The 26517-nt window shown below is 38.7% G+C and overlaps 1 protein-coding gene across 1 annotated transcript in view; it reads right to left on the bottom strand.

Annotated features, from left to right (window-relative positions):
• LOC140468175 (voltage-dependent P/Q-type calcium channel subunit alpha-1A-like) overlaps positions 1-26517 on the bottom strand; it is a 620416-nt gene that overhangs the window by 402692 nt on the left and 191207 nt on the right. The window contains exon 5 of the mRNA XM_072564404.1: positions 26155-26294. Within this exon, the coding sequence (XP_072420505.1) occupies positions 26155-26294 (140 nt within the window). The remainder of the gene's footprint in view (positions 1-26154; positions 26295-26517) is intronic.

The following is a 26517-nucleotide window of genomic DNA, read 5'->3' on the forward strand; positions in this document are numbered from 1 at the left end:
TCTGAATCTCATCAGAAACTTTCCCAGCCACATAAACTGTATCATAAGGTCTATTACCTGACTCAATATTACCTGACTTAATTGGCCATTAAAGCTGTCATTTTAATTTTACTCAGATCACTCAATCTACATTGCAAGTGCATTTATCCACTCAACTACTATAAGAGTTACATACAACAGGATAATAGGCTAATGAAGTCGGCCAGGCTAGCACAAGTGGAAAAACTGTTTCAGAGTGTGACAGACAGTAAAACTGCAAAGTGGAACAGGTTAGGGAGGACAGAACTGGCATCTGTTCAAAGTGTATCAACATCCCTCTGTTGGAACTTGATGGTCCAACTCTCCTTACACACAACAGACAATGCGCTCTTGTTGCACCATGGAACAAAACTTATCACTTGTATACTACACAGTAGATATTTCATCCCAAATAATATCAGTGATGACTAAATAGCCCATAAAATTAGAATACCCTATGAGCTGGAACATTAACTAAAATTCAAAGCCACATGCCTTAGAACATAGAACAATACAATTTGTGGGCAGCACAGTGGCTAGCACTGCTGCCTCGCAGTGCCAGGGATCCATGTTCGATACCCGCCTCAGGTGACTGTCTGTGTGGAGTTTGCGCATTCTCCCTGTGTCTGCGTGTGTTTCCTCCAGATGCTCCGGTTTCCTCCCTCAATCCAAAGATGTGCAGGTTGGTGGATTGGCCATGGGAAATTGCCCATAGTGTTAGGTGCATTCATATAGGGTAGGGGAATGGGCCTGGATGGGTTACTCTTCAGAGGGTCGGTGTGGACTTGTTGGGCCAAAAGACCTGTTACCACACTGTAGGGAATCTAATCTAATCTAATACAGTGCAGAACCAATCCTTTGGCCCTCGAAGTTGCGCCAACCTGTGAACTAATCTAATCTCATTCCCCTACACTATCCCATCATCATCCATGTGCTTATCTAAGGACTGTTTAAATCTCCCTAATGTGGCTGAGTTAACTATATTGACAGGCAGGGCATTCCACGCCCTTACCACTCTCTGAGTAAAGAACCTGCCTCTGACACCTGTCTTAAATCTATCACCCCTCAATTTGTATTTATGCCCCCTCGTACAAGCTGACGCCGTCATCCTAGGAAAAAGACTTTCACTGTCTACACTATCTAATCCTCTGATCATCTTGTATGTCTCTATCAAATCCCCTCTTAGCCTTTATTTTTTCTAATGAGAACAGACCCAAGTCTCTCAGCCTTTCCTCATAAGACCTTCCCTCCAGATCAGGCAACATCCTGGTAAATCTCCTCTGCACCTTTTCCAATGCTTCCACATCCTTCCTATAATGGGCGACCAGAATGTACACAATATTCCAAGAGTGGCCGCACTAGTGTTTTATATAGTTGCAGGATGACATCACGGCTCCGGAACTCAATCCCTCTACCAATCAAACCTAACACATTGTATGCCTTCTTAACAGCACTGTCAACCTGGGTGGCAACTTTCAGGGATCTATGTACATGGACTCCAAGATCTGCACATTCACACTACCAAGAATACTTCCATTGACCCAGTATTCTGCCTCCCTGTTATTCTTCCCAAAGTGCATCATCTCACTTTTATCTGCATTGAACTCCATTTGCCACCTCTCAACCTAATTCTGCAGTTATCCAAGTTCCCCTGCAACCTGCAACATTCTTCCACATTGTCCACTACTCCACCGACTTTAATGTCATCTGCAAATTTATTAATGCATTCCCCTATGCCTGCATCTAAGTAACTTATAAAAATGACAAACAGCAGTAGTCCCAAAACAGATCCTTGTAATCGGACTCCAGGCTGAATATTTTCCATCAACTACCACTCGTTTCCTTCTTACAGAAAGCCAGTTTCTAATCCAAACTGCTAAATCACCCTCAATCCCATGCCTCTGCATTTTCTCCAACAGCCTACCATGTGGAACATTATCAAAGGCTTTACTGAAGTCCATGTACACCTTGTCAACTGCCCCACCCTCATCCACATGCTTAGTCACCTTCTCAAAAAACTCAATGAGGTTTGTGAGACATGACCTGCCCTTAACAAAACCATGTTGTCTATCTGAAATCAAATTGTTGCTTGCTAGATGATTATAAACCTTATCTCTTATAATTCTTTCTAAACCTTTTCCTACAATAGACATAGGGCTCACTGGGTCTATAAGTATCTGGGTCATCTATATGACCTTCTTGAAAAAGGGCACAACATTTGCAATCCTCCAGTCCTCTGGTACTAAACCTGTAGAGAATGACGAATCAAAGATCAAAGCCAAAGGCTCTGCCATCTCCTCCCTAGCTTCCCAGAGAATCCTCGGATAAATCCCATCCAGCCCAGGAGACTTGTCTACTTTCACTCTTTCTAGAATTGATTACACCTCTTCCGTACTACCCTTGATCCTTTCTAGTCTAATATCTCATATCTCAATCTTCTCCTCTACAATATTCTCCTTTTCCTGAGTGAAGACCAATGAAAAATATTTGTTTAAGCACCTCTCCGATCTCCACAGGGTCCACACACAATTTCCCACTTCTGTCTTTGACTGGCCCTACTCCTACCCTAGTCATTCTTTTATCCCTCACATACCTATAGAAAGCTTTAGAGTACTCCTTTATTCTACCTGGTAAAGACTGCTTGTGTCCTCTCTTTGCTCTTCTTAACTCTCTCTTTAAAACCTTCCTAGCTGATCTGTAACTCTCCATCGCCGCATCTGAACAACCTTGTCTCATCGTCACATAAGCCTCCTTCTCCCACTTAACAAGAGATGGAATTTCTGTCGTAAACCACGGTTCCCTTACCTTATCACTTCTTCCCTGCTTGACAGGGACATACCTATCAAGGACACACAATATCTGTTCCTTAAACCAGCTCTATATTTCGATTTTCCCCATCCCCTGCATTTTGCTACCCCATTCTATGCATCCTAAGTATTGCCTAATCGCATTATAATTGCCCATGCCCCATTGATAACTCTTGCCCTGTGGCATGTACTTATCCCTTTCCATCACTAAACTAAACCTAACTGAATTATGGTCACTCTCTCCAAAGTGCTCATCTACCATTAAAATCAAACAACTGGCCTGGTTCATTACTAGAGTACTAGAGTTATGGCATTTCCAGTCAATATTGGGGAAGATAAAGTCCCAATAATGACCACCCTGTTCCTTTCACTTCTACCTTCATTTATATTTCTTCCTAACCAGAGAAGTAATTCCTTTTCACAGTGGAGCACTTCATCTTTCAGTGATACCAAGGACATATAGCATTGTATCAGAGCTCTGTATAGGCCTCAAGCTGCCGCTGCTTTGCTGACAAACTGTAAAAATAAATCTATAATTCCTCCAAGAACACAGACATCAGCAATTTCCACAATAAAAGCTGCCAGATTACACATTCAGGGCTTAACATTTTGCATACTTCTTTCAGAGATCTCTGAAATAATGTTTGATAGGTTGCAATATCTGTGACATTCTCCTGTTCAGTATATAACTCAACTAATCAAAACAAAAAAGAAAACCTAACAATCAGTGATACAATACCTTTCCTATCCATGTATTATATAATTATCTGTCTAAATGTCTTTTAAATGTTGTAACTATACTGGCATCTACCACTTCCTCTGGCAATTCATTCCAAATATGCACCTCTGTATGAAATCGTTGCCCTTCAGGTTCCTTTTAAATCTTCCCCCTCTCACCTTAAACCTATGCTCTCAGTTCTGAACTCCCCTACACCAGGGAAAAGACCTTTGCTATTCACCTTATCTATGTCCCTTGTGATTTTATAAACTTCCATAAGGTCGCCCCCCCCCCCCCCCCCAGCCTCATATGCTCCAGGGAAAAATCTCCTAGCTCATTGATCCTTTTGTTCTTTAATAAAATAATTCTGAACCTGTCATTTATTGTTGAAAATGAATTGGCACAGTGACAAACTGGCTTTGTTAATAAAAATGGCAGGCTGACCAGCTGACAAGACTTCCTGATTGAGTTAAACAAGTGTAATCCAGCTACCAACAAGTGGAGAGAACTTATATGAATGACCAGTATTGCACCAGTTTCCGAGCCTTTATGCCTCTATTTAATAGGTAGCTCAATTACATTGAACTTACTAACAACATAATTAACGATAAAGTTTCTGAAATGAGAGACCTGTGCCAAAGATTTTCTTCTGATACTCCTCAGGACAAGTGCATGAATGTCAAATTTCAAATGACCACAACAATTTATTCAGCAGGACAGAACAGTGCTGAATAGTTGGCAAGTTAGCCCTGGTTGGAAACTACACTGCCCTGGATAAAGCATGAAGAGCTAGAAATTCCCCATTCTCCTTAATAATTCAAGGTGTGAACTTTTCTGAAGTTTAAGAAGAACAGGTCCTAAAGTATAAATGCATATTGCTTCCACAACTCTAACTGAGCTATGTTATAAGCTTGACTGATCTCTGAAATCGTTTTTAGGGTATTTGAATACTAAGTTGTTCTCCTAGTGCCCAGACCAATATTCCGTCTTCATTTAAGAACATCAAAATTTCTAATACATCATTCACCTTATTGCTTCTGGGTTCTTATTATGAATAAAGAGCAGCAGTTTCACTACATAAGTTACTGCAATCAAATGTTATTCATTCTTCATCTCTCGATTTGAGGCATTTAAGAATGCGATTGGACATTTGATAAATTAAAGCTCCTGTGAATGCACACATTAAACATGTCCATTCAGGCATTTTCCAGGTTCCTAATAATTTCTCCATCTGTCATCAAAGAGAAGCATACTGCTGAAAGCCAACAAATCAGCCTACTAAAATGCAATTTTAAGAATCTGTATGTCAGATGTTTAATGCACATTTTAGACAGACAGGTTGGAACCTTGTTTGTGGTTTCTCATACTGGTCCTAACAGACTGTTGTGATGGTGCAAACATTCAAACAGTTCTCACTGAGGGTCATAAAACACTACCAAAAACTACCCTAAAAATGTCTTCCCTTCAGTTTTCCAAACTAGCATATTTTACTTATAAAACAAGCTCATAAGAGGTGAATGAGTACATAGGAAGTGTACAAATGTTTCATTTTGTCAAAGCACTTAGTTTATCTTTATATTTGTTAAAGACTTTTACTTTAATTTTATGGTCATTTAATATGCCATGAGCCATGTTTAAAAATCAACAATTCCATAGCACTCCCAACAATCACAACTTCAGTCCCTTTAGATTTCACTTAGAACAGAAGGAGCAGGTAGGGAGGAATGGTCTGCGTTGTCTTTTTTGCTATTCCTCTGAATGAATTGCCAAGTCCTTGCCACACTTCAATTTCCAAGAGATGTCAACTAATCAAGTGAGCTGGGCATCTTGCACAATATTGAGATGTATCTGTACGTGCAATTTCATACTCCAACTACTACCACTCAACACTAATAATTTGAGTCATGGAATTTTAAGCATGAAGAAAGACTCTTCAGCTTATTGTATCATGTTGGTCATCAAGCACCTATCTGTTCTAATCCATTTTCCAGCACCTGACATTTAGCCTTGTGTGCTACATTGTTTCAAGTGTTCATCCAACTACTTCTCAGATGTCAAGAGATTCTGCCTCTACCATCCTTTTTGGAGTGTGTTCCAGAAACCCATCACCATCTGAGTAAAAAGAAAGTTTCCTTATATCCCCTTAAATCTCCTGCACCTTACATTAAAACTGTGCTCCCTGGGTGTTGAAGAAAACTTTCGAGACTCAGACCTTGTGAACTGATTAGTTTATTACATGATATATCATGGGGAATTCACTGTCCTAACTGTGGCTCGGTGTTATTCCGAAGTACATCAGGATACTACAGGATTATATAGAGAAAACAGATAGGAGCTGATCGTTAATTACACAGTTTGGTATGCTTACAAGTTGGTACTAAATTAAAGGTTAGTCATTAAGTTCAAAACTAAAGCACTATTATGCATTCTACACGTGGACAGACAAATAGTATCACCATCCGTTCTAGTTACGCAGATTGCTAACACTAAGCAGAGCTATCCCTAATTAGCTGAATGACCGTGAAGTGGCAATAACTTGTGTAGGAAGTGGGACTAATTGGCAAGTCTATGTCAGCTTGCTACAGCCTGTGCTGATCATTCAGCAAAGGGAGGAAACACTATCTTGACACCTTAGGAAGATAAGGCCTACCTTTTATATTACCTCATAGTAAGGAATGCGCAGCCAGCAAAGTTCTGGCTGGGGACACAAAATGGTTTCTCAGCCAGATTAGGAAAATGGCTTATAGGCAAATAATGTTAACTTTTCCCCAACACTGGGGGAGGTCTTGTCAGAAACCAAAACTGTGGTACTATACACCAATCAAGAGGATGGATCAGAAGAGGTGAAAAGGGAAAAAAAAGGGAGGGAATGCAGAAAAACAAGATACATTTTTGTTTTTGTGTGTATCCGAGCCTAAGCTATTGCCTACAGCAAAACCTTCATTTGCCTAACAGTGTACAAACTCACCAAGATTTCTTACTAACGCTAGCGTGTTAATAGTTTAGTCAGCAGGAAGGTCATCAAAATGGAAATAGTTTTCATTGCCAATTAATCTATAAGCACAGCAATTTCTGACAATACAAAAGCAAAACAGATGGCCATTTAATCAAGGTGACTGCAAGGAAAATGTTCTCTGTGATTGCTGTTCTCTTCTTAGTCCCTAATTTTAAGTTCACAACCATCTTTCTTTGCACTGAAATACTAAGAAGCTGCAACCAGTGATTTTAAAAAATGTCAACTGTTTCTCTCATTAGGTTCCTGCTAGATAGGACATTGCTGAATTCCCTGTGTCCTGTGTCTTTCAACCTGGCAAGGTCAATGATAAAGCTGTTCACAGGGGAGGATGGGTAACATCTTTATATATCACTCACACTGCTTTCACTACTGGGCTGCAAGAACAGAAACAAGTACTCAACAGGACTGAAGTTATTTTCTCTTGTTACCTAACCTTTACCCTTCACACTACATCAATAATTTTAATGGAATCTCTGATAATGAAAGAACAAATATTGCATACCAAGGCCATGCCATTATTATGAATCTGAGGACAGTATGTTAAACATCAGTCTACCACAGTCATTAGCACAGGCTTACAGGAGCTGCTGTCTCAAGAGACAGAAAAGCAGCATGCCCGCTATTACTATTAGAACAAGAAGCTAGTAGGTAAGATCTGAAGATATACAGCCCTGTAGTGTTGGAAAATTCTATCTGCACAGTGTGAATGTTCTGATTCCACAAAGCAGGTTAGCACACACTGTGATGAATCATGATTTATAATCGGAGATTTATGTACAAGTGTCCTTGCTTCAGCTTCTATGCTTTTGGTTCTCTTTTTGCTTTTGACGCATTTTCATATCTACTAGTAGTGTTACCATTGCATGCATGAAGTGTTATCAACTCTAAGACTATCGGACATTGATAGTCTCCTCAGACATTCGTGCCATTGATCACATAACATGACTTCCCGCATAGTGCCTTCATTTTTAATGGTCAGTTGTAAAGCTACCAAACTCTTCAGTTTCTGATTGGATAATTCTTGAATGTTGTGCCAAAAGGCATTTCTCTTAATAGAATGGACTGATCTCATTCATAAAGTCAGAAAGTATGGGATACAGAGAGATTTGGATATCTGGATTCAGACTTGGTTGGCTGACAGAAGGCAGAGAGTGGTTGCAGATGGAAAGTATTCTGCCTGGAGGTCAGTGGGGTCCCACAGGCCTCTGCTCTTTGTAGTTTTTATAAATAACTTGCATGAGAAGATTGAGGGGTGGGTTAAGTACATTTGACACAAAGGTTGGAGGTGCCGTCGATAGTATTGAGGGCTATTGCAGGCTGCAGCATGACATAAACAGGATGCAGAGCTGGGCTGAGAAATGGCAGATGGAGTTCAACCTGGATAAATGTGAATTATGCATTTTGGAAAGTCGAACTCAAATGCTGAATATAGGATTAAAGACAGGATTCTTAGCAGTGTAGAGGAACAGAGGGATCTTGGTGTACAAATACATAGATCCCTTAAAGTTGCCACCTAAGTAAAAATGGTTGTTAAGAAAGCATATGGTGTTTTGGCTTTCATTAACAGGGGGATCAAGTTTAAGAGCCGCGAGGTTTTGCTACAGCTCTACAAGTCCCTCGTGAGACCACACTTGGAATATTGTGTCCAGTTCTGGTCGCCTTACTATAGGAAAGATATAGAGGCTTTGGAGAGGGTGCAAAGAAGGTTTACCAGGATGCTAGGCAAAAGTGAGGACTGCAGATGCTGGAAACCAGAGTTTAGATTAGAGTGGTGCTGGAAAAGCACAGCAGGTCAGGCAGCATCTGAGGAGCAGGAAAATCGACATTTTGGGCAAAAGCCCTTCATCAGGAATGGAGGCAGGAAGCCTCCAGGGTGGAGAGATAAATGAGGGGCAGTGGGGATAAGGTAGCAAAGAGTACAATGGGTGAATGGTGGTGGGGATGAAGGTGATAGGTCACAGAGGAAGGTGGAGTGGATAAGTGGGAAGGGAGATTAGCAGGTAGGAAAGGTCATGAGGACGGTGCTGAGCTGGAAGGTTGGAACTGGGGTAAGGTGGGGGTATTGGAAATGAAGAAACTGGTGAAGTCCACATTGTTGCCCTCGGGTTGAAGTGTTCCGAGGCAGAAGATGAGGCATTTTATCTTTACTAGGATGCTGCCTGGACTGGTGGGCTTGCCTTATGAAGAAAGGTTGAATAAGCTCAGACTTTTCTCTTTGGAGAGAAGGAGGAAGAGAGGTGACCTGATCGAGATATACAAGATAATGAGAGGAATAGATAGTCAATAGCTAGAGACCTTTCCCCAGGGCAGGATTGACTGGTACGAGGGGTCATAATTTTAAGATATTAGGAGAAAGGTATAGAGGGGACGTCAGAGGTAGGTTCTTTACGCAGAGTTGTGAATGCATGGAATGTGTTGCCAGGGATGGTGGTGGAAGCAGAGTCATTAGGAACATTTAAGCGACTGCTGGACATGCACATGGATAGCAGTGAATTGAGGGGTGCGTAGGTTAAGTTATTTTATTTTACATTAAGATTAACCCTCGGCACAACATCATGGGCCAAAGGGCCTGTTCTATGCTGTACTTTCCTATGTTCAATGTTCTATCCTTAATAATCATTAACCTAATTAAACGTATGATACCTGCATTAGAGTTTGACAGCATTCATTTCCTAGATAGCACAATATTTGAACTGGCACAAGAGAATAGCATAAATTAGCAGTTTTGTTTACAAATAGCTGATATATACTTCTTCACATTGTTTTTATACACGTTAAAATGAAACACCTTCACTAAAGTCACTATCATCAAGATTCAAGGATCCATGAGGTCTGCTAATATCTGCAGTCAAGGAGTTAGTTGCTTATGAGACTATAACAATGCCGTTACCCAAATTATATCCTCCAGAAATTAGTGGGGCCACAGCTAAAATGTTACCATCACTTGTCCACAAAATCAGAATATTTACTACAAATTTTAACTGCATCTCAGATCTCAATCTCAAATTTGATTTACCTATTGGTACAATGTTTATTTGAATATTTTTACAGTTTTCAAAATGCTGAAGTGTTCAAAGAAAATTTTAAAAATTTTACAATATTTCTTCTCTTGGGTGCACATATCACAGCCCCAAAGATTAGTCAGGAATTCCTCAATACCCCTTTAATCCCTCGTTGTTCTGTAGGCTTGGCAAGCCTAAATACTACAGGGCATATTTAATTTTCAGGCTGGGGAGGTGATGGTGCAATGATCATGTCAATGGGCTAGTAATCCAGACTCCTAAGTAATATTCTGGGGAGCAGTGCATATGATAGAATCTGAATCCAAATAAATCTGGAATTAAGTCTACTGATGACTATGATATCATTGCTGATTGTCATTGAAAGAAAATTTGGTTCACTCATGTCCTTTAGGGAAGGAAAACTTTTGTCCTTACCTGGTCTGGCCTACATATGACTCTAGACCCACAGCAATGAGATTAACTCTTAACTACTCTCTTAAATGACCTTAGCAAGTCATTTTGTTGCAACAAACTGCTTAAAAGTCTCAAAAAAAGGAAACTGCTTAAAAAACGAATGAAATTGGATGGACCAGCTGGCATTTATCATGACCAGAGCAAACTATTGGTCCTGCAAATTGTTCCCTATACAAATGTCTGGGGGCTAATTCCAAAATTGGGACAGCTGTCTCACAGACTAGTCATGCAACAGCCTTACATAGTCATATTCACAGAATCATACCTCACAGATATTCCAGACACCACTATCACCATCCCCGGACATGTTCTATCCCACCGGCAAAACAAACACAGCAGAAGCAGCAACACAGTAGTAAACAGTCAAGAGGAGTTGTCCTAGAAGTTCTTAACATTGACTCCAGATTCATGATATCACATGGCTTCAGGTTAAAAATGTTCATGGAAATTTCCTGCTGATTATCATATACCATCCTCCCTCAGCTAATGGACTCCTCCATGTTGAACAACACTTTGAGGAAGTACCTAAGGATGCAAAATGTACGCAGAATGGGGGATTTCAATGTCTACCACTAAGAGTGGCTCATCAGAGCACTACTGATCAAGTTGGCCAGGTCTTAAAGGACTTTGCTGAGTCTGCAGCAGGTGGCAAGGGAACAAATAAGAGGAAAAAACAGACTTGACCTCATCATTACCAATCCATCAGCTGTAGATGCATCTGATAATGATAGGATCAGTAATAATGACCATTGTACATGGTCCTTGTGGAGACAAAGTCCCGCCTTCACACTGACAATACCTTCTATCATGTTGTATATTATAACCATGCTAAATGGGATAGATTTTGAATAGTCACAATTCAAGACTGGACACACATGAGGCCAATAGCAGCAGCAGAATTATACTCCAATACAATCTGCAACTTCACAGCACGACATATCTCCAACTCAACCATTACCATCAAGCCAGGGGATCAACCCTGGTTCAATGAAGAGTGCAGGAAAGCATGCCAAGAACAGCATTAGGCATACATAGAAAATGAGATGTCAACCTGGTGAAGTTACTAAACAGGACTACTTGCAGGCCAATGGCACTAACAGCAATTAATGGACATAGCAACTAAGTGATTCCAACCAAAGGATCATTTCTGAGCTCTGCAGTCCTGCCATATCCAGCCATGAATGGACAATTAAACAACTCACTGGAGGAGGCAGCTCTACAAATATCCCCATCCTCAATGATGGAAGAGCCCGATACTTCAGTACAAAAGATAAGGCTGAAGCATTTGCATCAATCTTCAGCCAGAAGTGCCAAAAGGATGATCCATTTCAGCCCCTTCCAGTCGTATCCAGCAAACAGATGCCAAATGTCCAATTCAATTCACGCTACGTGCTATCAAAAAATAGTTGGAGGCACTGGATTCTGCAAAAGCTATGGACCCTGACAACATTCCAGCAATAGTACTGAAGACTTGTGATCCAGAACTTGATGCACCTCTAGCAAAGCTGTTCCAATACAACTACAACACTGGAAGCCACCTGACACTGTGGAACATTTCCCAGTTATGTACTGTATACAAAATGCAAACGGGTTCAAAAATGGACGAAAGCATTAAATTCCAGAGGGCAGGCAAGAGTGACAGCCCTTGACTTCAAGGCTGCATTCGACCAAGTGTGGCATCAAGGGGCTGAGCAAAACTGGAACCAATGGGAATCAGGGGCAAACTCCACTGGTTGGAATCATGTGACTGTGGTTGTTGGAGGCCAGACATCTCAGCTCCAGGATACAGCTGCAGGAGTTCCTTAGGGTAATGTCCTTGTCCCAACCAGCTGCTTCACCATAAGGTCAGAAGTGGTGTGTTTATTGATGATTGCACAATGCTCAGTACTGTTTATGATTCCTGAGATACTGAAGCAGTCCATGTTTAAATGCAACAAAATTTGGACAACAAATAGACTTGGGCTGAAAAGTGACAAATAACATTCAAGCAACACAACTGCCAGGCAATGACCATCTCCAATAAAGTCAATCTAAGCACCGCCCCTTGACAATCAATGGGGTTACCATCACTGAATTCCCCATTATCAACATCCTGAGGGTTACCATCGACTTGAACTGGACTCACCACATCAACACTGTGGTTACAAGAGCAGGTCAGAGGTTAGAGATACTGTAACAAGTAGCTACCTTTTGACTCCTCAAAAGCCTGACAACCATCTACAAGGCACTAGTCAGGAATGTGATGGAATATTCTCCTCTTGTCTGGACGGATGCAGCCCCATCAACATTCAAGAAGCTGGACACAATCCAGGAAAAAGTAGCCTGCTTGATTCGGACCCCATCTACAAGCATCTCTCCACCACCAACATTCAATAGCAACAGTGTGTACCATCTACAAGATGCACTGCAGAAATTCAAAGATGTCATAGTTGTGGGTATGTTTGCTGAGCTGAGAAGTTGATTTACAGACGTTTTGTCCCTGCCTGAGTGCCATCTTCAGTGCTTTGGAGTGTCCTATGAAGTACTATGTCTTCTGGAATTTGTTTAGTTCTGTTCCAGCTGCTTCTGGTTGTCAGTTCCCAAAGATCCTTAGACAACACCTTCTAAATGCATGACCATTTCCATCTAAAGGACAAGAGCAGCAGATACATGGGAACACCAACACCTGTAAGATCCCCCCCAAGCCAGTCATACTCCCCTACTCTCCCATTACCATTAATCGGAGGATCAACCCTGGTTCAATGAAATTTTACAGATACGCATATTAGGAACACCACACAAATATAAAAATGAAGTATCAAGCTGGCGATGCTACATCACAGGACTATTTCATGCTAAACTTGCATGCCAGGGCAGTATGGTGACTCACTGTTTAGTACTGTTGCCTCACACCACCAGGGACCCAGTTTTGATTAGTCTTGGGTGACTCTCTGTGTGGGGGTTGCACATGCTTCCCATGTCTGCGTGGGCTCCTGCCAGGGGCTCTGATTACCCCCACAGTTAATAATGATGTGCAAGTTAGGTAGACTGACCATACTAAATTTTCCATACCATCCAGATGTACAGGCCAAATGCATAAGCCATGGTAAATGCAGGATAACGGGAATAGGGCGGGATATCTGGGCGTGATGCTTTTCAAAAGGTCGGTGAAGGCTCAATGGGCTGAATGGTCTCTTTCCACACTGTAAGGATTATGATTCTATAAACAGTATAGGTTGTTTCAGTAAAATAATAGGCAGGACTCTGTGATTCTATAACCAATGGATCAACTCTAAGCTTTGCATTTCTGCCATACCCAGTTACAAATGATGATGGACAATTAAACAACTTGATGGGCCGAAGGACCTTTTTTCTGTCCTGTAGACCTTTATTACTAACTCAGTGGAGGAAGAGGCTCCACATATATCCTCAGTGACACTGGAACCCAACACATCAGTGTGAAAGATAGCATTGAAGTATTTGCAGCAATCTTCAGCCAGAAGTGCCAAATGGATGATTCATATCGGCCTCCTTTAGAGGTCTCCAGTATCACAGCAATCTTCAGCTAACTTAATTCATTGTACATGATATTAATAATCAGCTGAAGGTACTGTATACCACAAAGACTATGGTCCCTGACAACATTCTAGCAATAGTATTGAAGACATGCTCCAGAACTTGCCATGCCTCCTAATCAAGCTGTTCCAGTACAGCTGCAACACTAGTATCAAACTACCAATGTGGAAATTTGTCAAGCCATGTCCTGTATACAAAACATAGAACAAACCAAATCCACCTTATTAGTTAACTCTTGATCATCAGTAAATTGATGGAAGGGGTCATCAAATATCACAATCATAGGAATAAATTGCTTACTGATATTCAGTTTTGGTTCCATCAGAGCCACATTACAGCCTTGTCTGAAACATGGTCAAAAGATGTGAATTCCAGATGCGATGTAACATCAAGGCCATATTTGACAGATTGCGTGATCAAGGAGCTCTTGAAAAACTACAATCAATGAGAAGCAGGTGTAAAACTCTCTGATGTTTGGAGTCATATCTAGCACAAAAGAAGGTGGTTGTGGTTGATAGAAGTCAGTCGACTCAGCCCAGAATATCTTCAGGAGTTCCTCAGGATAGTGAGCTAGGCCCAATCATTTTTAACTGCTTCATCAATGAACTTTCCTCCATCACAAGGTCAAAACTGGGGATGATGGCACAATGCTCAGAACCATCCACGGCTCCTCAGAAGCTGTCCCTTTCAGTTTGGGGTTGCAGGAACATAAAATGTCATTATTATAATGGTCCTTCTCAGTCCTACCTTTCTGCAGTAAGTTTAATTTACTTTAACAGAATAAAGTGAGAAAAAGTTTTTAAACATATAGGAAACCTAATTGCCATTCATTCAATGCTTACAATGGAACAACACAAATCACCCAGTAACCAAAGGCAATTTGCAACTGCCAGGGTGACTGTATTTATATTTTGTTACAATTTTTTAGATTACTTAACACTTGTAGCAGTGTGCAAGATAAATCATTTTTATACTCCCAGCAAATTATGGTTCCCTTCTTTATACGTGACACAACCATCTTCAAAGCAGTGCTTTCCTTCAACTTACTATAAACAAAGGGGAACATGAGGACTGTAGATGCTGGAGATCAGAGTCGAAAGTGTGGTGCTGGAAAAGCACAGCAGGTCAGGCAGCATCCGAGGAGCAGGAGAATTGACGTTTCGGGCAAAAGCCCTTCATCAGAACCCTTCATCTATGACTATAAACAAAGGCAAGATAATATCTACATTTCAAAAATTTTGATTAGTGCATTTTAGTAACATTTCAAATGTTTGCAATGAAGGCAAAACAACTTCTCCTCTAAATAAACTGCCACAATTATCTGTCAGAATTTACAGTTGGTTGGTTACTTATTCTCCAATTCCCATGAAATAAAGCTATAAAACATTATGCTTATTTTATTATTGCTATTTACTATTTGTCTATATTCCTGACTCTATGGTATTGCTGTAATGTGTGGAGTTTACATATACATGTAATGCAATATAAATCACTGTCACTGATCCCCTCATTTCCACTCTCAACTTTGAGCCAAGGAGAAGCCTTTCAGTAAGCTCCATTGTAAAAGTAAGTAAGAGACCTGACAATGTCTTCATTACTGTTTTCAAGAAGAATTTGGTTTTGGGATAACCATAAAGTAGAATGTGTCAGTACAAGGAGACTGAACTTAGCTTTATGAAGAAGAAACAGATGGTTGAATTGTATGTTTTAGTTGGGTTCAGTAGAAAAGAAGTAGCAAAAGGGCACAGGGTTTGTAGAATTCTCCAGACTAAGACAGTTTGGTTTGTACAAATCTCATAATTGGAAAGTGGTATCCAGGCTAGCAGGTCTGGAAATAAGTCTTCAGGTCATGAGAGTTGAAAAGGAGGCTTAAGCAGTCCATGAAGAAGAGCTGGAGAGAGTCATTTGAGTAAAAATTTAGAAAGTTAAAGTGATGCTTCTCTAGGATTATGCAACAACAAGGACATTGATGGGAAAAAGAGTTGAATCTTCTTACTATTAGTGTTAAAACCTTTCTAAATTGTCATATATCTAATTTTTTAATCTTATGTGTAATCAATTTGCATTCATTTATTAAAAGAACATTGACAACTTCGTATGAATTTGCTCAGTGACTGACCACCGCAGTAAGCAAACTGCAAAAACAAAACTTGCGATATAGCAAGTCTGGTTTCACTCTGAGATCTGATTTGTAACAAAAAATTAGGATCCACTTTAACAACTCTCAAGTCCTCCTCCTAGCAATAATCAGCAACAACTTATTGAAAAATAATCCACTGAACAGAAATCAAAACCAGTGTTTTTGTCTGATTGTATCGTAGTTTAGTGGTTTTCATTATTTGATTAATTTGTCTCATGAGAATAAAACTATTTTGTGAGTATACAAATCCTGTTACTGTACACACACTCTATGCATTTACTGTTATTTACTCCAGCGAATCTTACTCATGGTGAACTGAAGTTATACCTCTAGTTTTCAAACTAGAGTTGGTGGACATTCGTGGGTTGAGAGGACAAAATCTTCATATTCTCCTGGGATTTCTACATTGATTGGATTGCTAACATACTATCTCCATTATTGAATACAAATGAATAATTATAGTAGGAATGATAGAAATGTGTTAGTACTTGCCGCAAACTGACCTACCTTGAAGAGTTTAAAAGCAACCAGATTAAATAGGTACTAGCCACTCTCTGGTCCCAACTCAAGCGGTCATTTGTCCAATGTAAACATAAATCAGGGGAATACACTTTAGAGCTGAATGTAGCTCTTTAAGGATGTGGTAGATCCAGACCTTGATCAATTCAAGTTGATGGCAATTAAAGGACTGCCAAAGGACTGGTTTCATTTTTTTAAAGACTTATATTAATATTGAATGATACTTATTCGTAAGTACAAATTTATAATTTTTAAAACCTTTAATCGGTGTTTAGATTAGATAGATTTCCTACAGTACGGAAACGGGTCATTTGGCCCAACAAGTCCACACCTACTCTCCGAAGAGTAACCCACCCAGACCCATTCCCCTATATTTACCCCTGACTAATGCACCTAACACTATGGGCAATTTAGCATGGCCAATTCACCTAACCTGCACATCTTTGGACTGTGGGAAAAAATGGAGCACCCAGAGGAAATCCACACAGACACAGGGAGGATGTACAAACTCCACACAGTCACCTGAGGATGGAATCGAACCCAGGTCCCTGGCACTGTGAGGCAGCAATGCTAACCACTGAGCCACCATGCTGCCTGTTAAATTGTGGCTGTGTCTTATTTTTTATTATTATTGGCATTTGAGCCATAGCATCACACTTAAGCTACTACATTTTAGACTCAATTTTAAGATTGGCTCTTTTTGTTATTAAGGTTGGCAAACCTAGCCTGGGTGATATCAGAAAGACATTCACTATGCGAACATCACAGCTAACTGGCTTTCTATTGTTTGTTTAGTTCATTATTGGAATAGAGACTCCATCAGTAAGACCTTCATATACTACCAATATTTAACTGCCATTGAGAGGTGCTGATGAGACATCTTTAACCACTGAAGTCTATGGAGTTCAGGTGCTCTCACAGCATTATTAAAATGGAACATTCCAAGATCTTAACTGAGCAGCTAAGAAATCTTGATGAGTACACAGGGTGTGCACATCCCAATAAGCATCCATTGATAGTTGTATGGAAATCTGGTAAAGACCTCTTGCTAGCTCAGGAATATTCAGGATATGCAATTCATATGATTGATGATAAAATTCCTCTGGCAGTTGTGTATTCACAAATTGAACAAGAACACCATGTGCGAAGTAGGTCTAAAGTTCAAGGATGCTTTGAAGACAAACCTCAGGAAGTTTGGAATAACCACCACAAACTGAGAGAAATGTTCATAAGAACAAATTACCTAAGGAACAATCTCTGGAGGTTGTGATAGACAGCTAACAACAGAAAGGAAGTGTTATGATCCCAGCTGATAATATTACTGGACAAGTCAGATCACAGACTAAATTTTTTTTTAAAACAGTGGTTATTTCATTGAAACTCAACCAAGTAAATGCTGGACCTTTAGTTTTAACAATAAAACAGAATTTTATTGCACAAAAGAAAAGGTAAACTAAAATAAACCAAGCTATGTGCACGTAACACAATTCAAAAGATTTCAAAACACAGAAAAAATAGAATCTGACCTGTCTCAATACTATCACTTAACAATACTCAAAGATGAGAGAGAATCCCTTCTCTATCATATCAATAGGTTTAATTAACTGTTTCTTTTCATTCCCAGTCTTAAGAGTTCGGTAGCTCCTTTGTTCATTAGTCACACAACTGATCTTAGAATTTCTCAGCTTCAAACAACTCCTTCTGATCTGGAATGCTCATACTAAAACCCTTACAGCTGAAGTAACTTATTTCTTAACAGTTCTCAGCTACCTATTTTCTTCAGGAGAAGCCATTTCATGCATCTAACTGCATCAGAACTTCTGCAAACGGAAACCAAAAGCTTTCCAAGCTATCAGTTACAATCATAGAATCCCCACGGTGTGGAAGCAAGCCATTCAGCCCATCAAGACCATACTGACCCTCCGAAGAGCAACCCACCCAGACCCTAGTGAGATGAGATTAACTAATTTGCCGTAAATCATGGATTCAAACTGAAACATTCCTAATCTGTATGACTCAATGTCACACTCAAGAGTTCATTTCACCATTGAGAAATAAAAAGACTTGGCAGATTTCAATGTAAGGAGTTAAAACTAAACATAAGCTTCAGGTGAAGTTGGGTGGAAAGTCATGAGACAATCCACATTTAATTCAGTTCCAATTTCAGTTTATAGTCTTATATTCTTTCATCGTCTTGTCTTTTGGTTTAAACATGTTTACAGAATGCAGAGGAACTAAAATGGTTGACAGATACAAAATGGAGACTGCCACTACCGACGGGAGGATAAATTTATACTGTAACAAGTTTACAGAGGTAGTTTCTATTGTCAACAGGCATGTTGGTTTAATTTAAAAAGAAATGGGCTGCACACTTTTCCAATGTATTATTGTGTAATAATCATACTATTTCTGGAAATTAATTGTCGACTATTGTATGAAAAATTTGCTCCAATTCTCAAATGATCATTAATACTTCAATGGCACCAACACCAGCCACACAGAGCACACTAATTGCCAATATCTGTTATTTGTTACTAAAATTGAATTTTTCTGATAGTAGTTCCATCACTCCACGAACCCATCACACAGATTAGCAGAAAATAATGGATTTCAAGATCACTCATACTTGTGAAACAGCTAGAACTTTGTATTTGTTATTGTGGGTCATAAAATAACAGAAACACCTCGACTGGATTCCATTCTGTAATTCACTCCTGGGTGCCCATTATTCCTTTTATTCCTTTTATAGACTAACCAAACCACTCAGTAAAATTTCATCCTATAATTTACTCATAGGCATCCATTCATCTATAAATAATCCATCAATAGCTCTTCATTAAACTGTCACTTTGCTCAGTTGGCATTTCAGACTCAGAAATTGGTTCAAGTGGGTTCATCTATTTTTGATGTTATTAACTGCAGGAAGAATATTGTCAAGATCTTAGAAAACTTGCCACTTTTCTTCAAATTGTGCCATGGGACTTTTAACATACACATGAGCACAAGAAAAGATATGAGCTTGTTGTAATGTCCTTAAAAAGCACATAATATGTTTGTGTAGTATTGAATAAATGCTATCCTATAAATTCTGTGTCCTATGATCCTGCCCCACTAGCTACCTGATGAAGGAGTAGCACTTCGAAAGCTTGTACTTCCAAATAAATGTGTTGGACTATAATCTGGTAATGTGTGGTTTTTAACCTTACCCTAAAGAAGATGAAACCTTTGTAAATTTTAAATTAGAGAGATCTACTGGTATCCATCCAACATTCTCTTGAGATCATAATAGTAAATGCATCAACATATCCTTCATCTCAGCACTTTTTTGTGGGGTCTTACTGCATGAAAAATGCTTGCACTTATGCTTCAAATTTAATTATTCAACCTGAAGTGTTTTGCAGACTAAAATCTTATAATTTACTGCTGAAGGTTACTCTTCTGAAATAAAGGAAGCAGGATAAGCAAGAACTGACCTCTTTGGCACAGCAGTAAATATCGCTAAATATTGTTGTTCCTGAAATTTAGGTTAAAATGATCAAACTTTTGTTTTTGGATTTGTATTCTTGGTATCCATTCTTAATCATTATGTACATAAGGTCTGAACAGTGGCCAAAATGTAATCTGAATTCGAATGGTCCTGTCTGGTTTTTTTTCTAGAGAAGGTAGGGCTGGATCCTACTTTCTGCCCAAGCTTATCTGGTTTCTTTGAAGATGATAAAACAAATAGCAATGTTGAGTAAGTTAGGACAGCTGCTGTGATAAGCTGTATTGCCATGTAAAAGGCAAAACGCAGTTTGACCTTGTGTTGTTAGAAAAACGTAGTGATAGAACAGTACAGCACAGAAATAGACCCTTCACCTAACAATGTTGTGCTGAACATCACGCCAAGTGAAACTCACCCCCTCTGTCTACCTATGGTCCATAACCCTCCATTCCTTATTTATTCATGTGCTTACCTAAAAGTTCCTTCAACACCCCTATTGTATCTGGCTCCACTACTACCCCGGCAGTGTGTTCCAGGCACCTTCTATTCTCTGTGTAAAAAACTTACCCCTCACATCTCCTTTGAACTTTCCCCACTTACCTTAATGCATGCCCTCTAGTGTTAGACATTTAAATTCTTGAAAAGACATTCTGTCAACCTTATCTATGCATCTCATAATTTTATAAATTTCAATCAAGTTTCCTCTCAGCTTCCATTGCTCCAAAGGAGACAATTCTAATCTGTCCAGCTTCTGCTTATTTATAGCTCATACCCTCTAATCCAAGCAGTATCCTGATAAACCTCTTCTGCATTCTTTCCAAAGCCTCCACATCCTTCCTGTAGTGTGGTGACCAGAATTGAACACAATGCTCCAAGTGCGGCCCAGCCAAGCTTTTATAAAGCTGCAACATCACTACCTGACTCTTGTACTCAACTAATTAATCCATTAATGGTAGCCATGATGTGGAGGTGCCGTGTTGGACTGGGGTGGACAAAGTTAAAAAATCACACAACACCAGGTTATAGTCCAATAGGTTTGTTTGTTTGGAAATTAGTACTTCTAAATAAACCTGTTGGACTATAACCTGGTGTTACATGATTTTTAAACTTTGTCCAACCAATAAAGGCAAGCATACCAAATGGCTTCTTTATCACCCTAACTACCAATGTGGCCACTTCCAGGGAGCTATCGACTTGAACCCCAAGATCCCACTGTACATCAATGCTGTTAAGGGTCCTGCCATTAACTGTACACTTTCCCCTAACATTTGATCACCCAGAGCACAACACCTCACACTTGCTGGGATTAAATTCCATCTGCCATTTTTCCACATATTTTCAACTGATCTATATCTCACTGTATCCCTTGACAAATTTTGTGCAAAAATCCAAGCAAATAATTTGTATCAGAGAATGAATAATGACTCTAACATGTAAGCATAGTTATACATTGCAATAAATTTTGATCCACCATGTTTTGCAACCAGGGAAAAGAACCTCTTTTTCTAATCATTACATGTCATGTCTCCCCTTACTTAAGAAGGATATACTGGGCACAGAGGGAGCCCAACAAAGGTTGACTGGACTGATCTTAGTTTGCCAAAATTGTCTGGAGTAGTAATCAAGAAGTCTAGCCCTGTATTCTGTAGAGTTTAGAAGCAAGAGAGGGACCACATTGATATTTGCAAAGTCCTTCTAGGTCTCAACAGAGTACATGCACAAAAGATGTTTCCCTTGGCTCAGGTGTCCAGAATTTGCGAACACAGACTCAGAATAAAGGGTAAGCATTTAGGACAAAGGTGAGGAGGCATTTCTTCACTCAGGGTTGGTGAATCTTTGAATTTCTCTACCCCAAAGAGCTATGGAAGCTCATTCATTCAATTTAAGACATTTCGCTAGATTTCTAGTTTTTGAATACATTAATGGATATGGGGAAGGCTGATTCAGTTCCTCTCTTTCTGACCACTGCTCACTTGATCACAACAAATATTTTATTTATTTTTAGCATGCAGCTACATCACACATATCAATTAAAAATGTAGTTAACTAGATCAACGTCTCTTCATTGGAGTTAGTCCTGGGACAGCTCACAAGATTGATCCCAGGTACGAAGCGGTTTCCCTATGAGAAGAAGTTGAGTAGGTTGGGCCTGTGCCCATTGGAGTTTAGAAGAATGAGAAGTGAACTTATGAAAACATATAAGATTTTTAGAAAGCTTAAAAAAAGAGTAGATGCTGTAAGGTTGCTTTCCACTGTAAGAAAGTTTGAGACCAGCGGGCATAATCTCAAAGCAAAATGTCACCTATTTAACAGAGGTGGAGGAATTTCTGCTTTCTCAAGGTAGTGATTTGTGGATTCTTTTTAATGCAGAAAACTGTCAAGGCTGGATCATTAAGCATATTCAAAGGTGTAGTAATTGAGATGTAGAAAGTGGAGTTGAGGATTATCGGATCAGCCATGATATTTGGTGGAGTAGACCAAATGGCCAATTTTGCTTTAACATTTTATGGTCTTAGGAACATAGGAACACAAGTAGGCCATTCTGCCCATTGAGCCTGCTCTGCCATTTAATATACTCAGCTGATTAAACACTTCAAAGTCTTCAAGACACTCCAAGTTTAACAAAAAAAAGAGATAAAAGGGATAAATGAGAATATACTAAACTATCTACTTATAAATTCAAATATTTTTAAACACACTATAAAGGCACAATATTTAATTTCAAAATAATTTCGAAGGAACTACAAAGTTTAACAACCTTCTGAATAAAATAAATTCTCTGCATCTCTGTCTTAAATGGAATCCTCCCTATTTTTAAATTGTGCCCCTTGTTTCTAGTCTCCCCATCCAGAAGAAATGTCTTACCTGCATCCATCCTGTCTATTCCTTTAAGTATCTTTTTATTCTTAAGCAATCTAAAATGGCACTGGATTGTGGCAACAATTGAAGCTTTCATTCTATTTTACTGTATTATTCACTGTAAAATGTAAGTGATAATAAAACATTCAATTCAATTCAAGTTTATAAGTCTTCTAGAGATTAACTCTATTCTTCAAAACTCAAAGAGATACAGACCAAAGATCAACCAATCTCTCTTCATACAACAGACTCGTCAACCCAGCTGTAGATTATGGTAGCATGACGTAAACTTTGTGATTTATATTTTGAATATCATTTACTGTCAGTTTGGAATTATGTTTTTTGAGTTAGTAACATTAAAGTTTATTGTCTGATGTTGATTAAAGTATTCCAAGGCAATTTATTTTGAAAAACACTTTTGATACCTAGCTAGTTTTATGCACCTCTCATGGACTTTGGTTTATTTTAGAATGTTTTTTGGCTCAGCATGGCAAATAATAGAGGCTTAAAGTTTGTAAGAGATTAAGAAAAACACCCATATATTAGAAGGGTTGATTTTTGGTTTCAGTTTTACTTTGAGTTTTGGACAGTCCTGTGAAGTCTTGGGATGAGGATGGTTGTATAGATTAGTGATCCTGAGAAGGGATGGATAATGAACTAGGTTATTTTGGAGTGAAAGGTTAATGTTAGTTCCAAACCAGTCATGTTGGGATAAAAACTTGAAGAGATAAAGCTGAGTACATTTAAAGTCATGTGTATAATGCTATCTACAGCTAACATCAAAACTAGCCAAAGTCACAAGTGACTAAAACCTATCAGAGTGTAAGATATAAGGACTCTGATGTGAGTATTGTACAAGTAGTGTTTTGGGTACTGTGTCAGGGGTATGTTTTGGATTTATACAAAACTATTGATTTTCTTTTAATTCATAAAGGACTACTTTGAAATTAGATATCGTACCTTTATAGTGTGTTTAAAAATGTTTGAATTTATAAGTAGATACTTTGGTATATTCTCGTTTATCTCTTTTGTTAATAAATTTATGTTTAATTGTTAAAACAAAGTCTGCAACAATATGCGCTCATGTTTCAGTGAAAGTTCATTTTGTTAAAACCAAAACAAATCAAAATATGAACTATGAAGGCAAATTTCAGTCTGGGATCTGACTTGCCCGGTAATAACATTAGCTGGGTATATAACTGTAGATCAACATGAAGAAGTCAATTACATGGTTTTCTTGAGTGAAGCAAAGAGGAATTTTACTACCTGCTTACCGCAAGGTAAAAAAAACAATGAAACAAGGCACCAATCATACATATACACGTACAGTATCAGGTAATATATTTAAAAGGGACAATGTCTGATCAGGTGATCAGATCAGCCATTTTCAGTCAGTATTTTCAATTTTAAAACCATTTTAGTTCATGATAAGTCTCTGGAATAACAATATGATGATGGGCATTAAAATTTGATGGTCTATATTTACCATGATTGCAATTGATTATTGCTCAACATCTAATAAGAGAATCTAATCATGGTTCCTTGACATTCAATGGATTTACCATCATTGAGTACATGGAACACTTTCCACTTGCCTGGAGGAGTTCAGACAAAGCAACCTGTTTGATGGGAACCATATCCAACACCTTCAACATTCACACTTCCACCATAATGCACAGTAGCAGCGGATCCACTCAAACCATTTTCTGATCTTTTTATCTCTCTATCCCTGATTTCTCTGCCCATAAATTCTGTGTGTGTGCTTCTCTCTCACTTCACCTGACGAAGGAGCTATGCTCTAAAAGCTTGTGATTTCAAATAAACATGCTCAATTATATCCTAGTGTCATGTGACTTCTGACTTTGGACAAGCTTCAGGGATGAAAGAAGAAAAGTAACTTAAGATGAACCTTAAAAAAAAGAAAAATGCGAGTAGTGCTGGCAGCCTACACAAGGGAATGGCTCCAGTGCTCCTATTCCACTGTTCTATTGACCAAATAAATGTAAGACCCACCAGAAAACATAAATCCACAAACTACATTAGACAAAGTTCAATCAAGAACTCAGCATTCTATTGGCTATTGTAGAGCTGTCATCTGTTTTCAAATAAAACTCAGATAATACACTAAATGAAAACCTGAGATCAATAACAAAATATACAGAAAAGGAGGAATAAAGAGCAAATAGAAATCTCAATATTTCAGTCACAACACAGGTGGCTACTTATAATCCTTTACACCTTTTATTTTAGTGGCATTTTTTCCTCCCATTTACACTGTCAGCATCACTCTGCATCACAAACCAGCTATCCAGCCAACTGGGTAGGTAAGCAAGAGGCTGGAAGAACATAGGTAGCATCAGGAAATGGAGAAGACAATGTTTCGAGTGTAACCCTTCTCCAGCCAACTGAGCCTTTTAAAAAAACAATCACATAAAAAAACATTTTTTTTAGGTTTATTCAATATTATTTCAGGTAATAAAATGCTTGAATGAACCAGTCAATAAATTAAAATTAAAGTGATTTCATCATACATTGCATTTACAACTCAATTAAGGGTACACTATTCTAATTGAGAGTAAGTTTAGATTTTAGCAAAATTAAATCACAGAATTATTGTTGGTTCAGAAACAATACTGTCAGAGCATTTATTCTAAAATATTTACGCATTTACATTTAGTATATTATTCTAATTTGTAACAATGGCTCCTTCATTGAAAAACTGCTCAAGAGACCACTCTATCACTTGGTTGCTATCTCCTGCAAATATCCATAGCAAGTCTTGCAAATAGGCAGAGGAATGAAATTTTGAATGCTAAAGTGCCCTTCTTTTCCCATCTCCATGTCTGTTCTTCCTATCATTAGGATGAATAAGTCTCATGTCAAGGCTAGAAAATAAATTCTGCATCAATCAGCATTTAGGAATTGCAAAATAGCAAAAATGTTCGGGAACAATTCCTACTCCAGCATCTAGTCTCCCAGATACTGTAGCTCAACTTTACATGAAAAGATAAAATAAACATTTGTCAGTTTGAGTAAATTGGCATAACGTATGTTTGAGATACAAGTGGTTAAATATTTCACACCAAAAGTGATCCATTCCTCCACGTTTCAGAATTTCATTGCTTAAAAGGAGAAAGATATTTTACTAAATCACACCTGATCAATAAAGTGGTTGCAGTGAACATTCTGGATCCCTGTCCTTGCCTGATCCCCTTTCATACTTTATTTCTGTTTTTTTAGATGTCTCCAAGACATAGTCACCAATCCAAGCTCTCAATGGCATTATCTGACCAACAAAAAAATAACAAATGAAGGACTGGGAGAGACTAGGAAATCCCTAGTTATCTGTGTTTGCAGTATTTGGATTATTTAACCATTGAGCAAAGTACTCTTCACTCAAGTACAATTCAATTTTTATTTGCAGTTGACTTCACATAGTCTCTTTATTAATGAGCTGCATGTATTTACTGAATACAATCACATATTGCACATGTTTATCCAGCTGCAAAATAATCCCAGTCTAACAAGGACAATATTATAAGACAACATTTCTATGACTTACCCAGTCAGGACCACAACAAAATCCATGATGTTCCAGCCATTCCGTAAGTAAGAACCTTTGTGGAAAGCAAACCCTAAAGCAATTATTTTAATTCCTGCCTCAAAGCAAAAGATTCCAATGAAATATGGTTCAGTGTCATCCTGAAACAAAGCAGAAAGAGAAAGAAGAGTTAGAAATCTTTTCTCTCAATAAATTCTTGTTTAATACTTTTGAGAGCTCACAAAGGATGGTAATTTTCCTTAGTTAGCAGCACTCTTTTGACTTTAAATCAGAAATTGTGGGTTCAAGAACCATTCTATTTCAACATAAAATCTAAGATCATATCCCATTGTCGTACTTAATGAGCATTTGTGTTTTCTGTCC

This window comes from Chiloscyllium punctatum, chromosome 46 (assembly GCF_047496795.1).
Source record: "Chiloscyllium punctatum isolate Juve2018m chromosome 46, sChiPun1.3, whole genome shotgun sequence".
Classification (NCBI taxonomy): domain Eukaryota; kingdom Metazoa; phylum Chordata; class Chondrichthyes; order Orectolobiformes; family Hemiscylliidae; genus Chiloscyllium; species Chiloscyllium punctatum.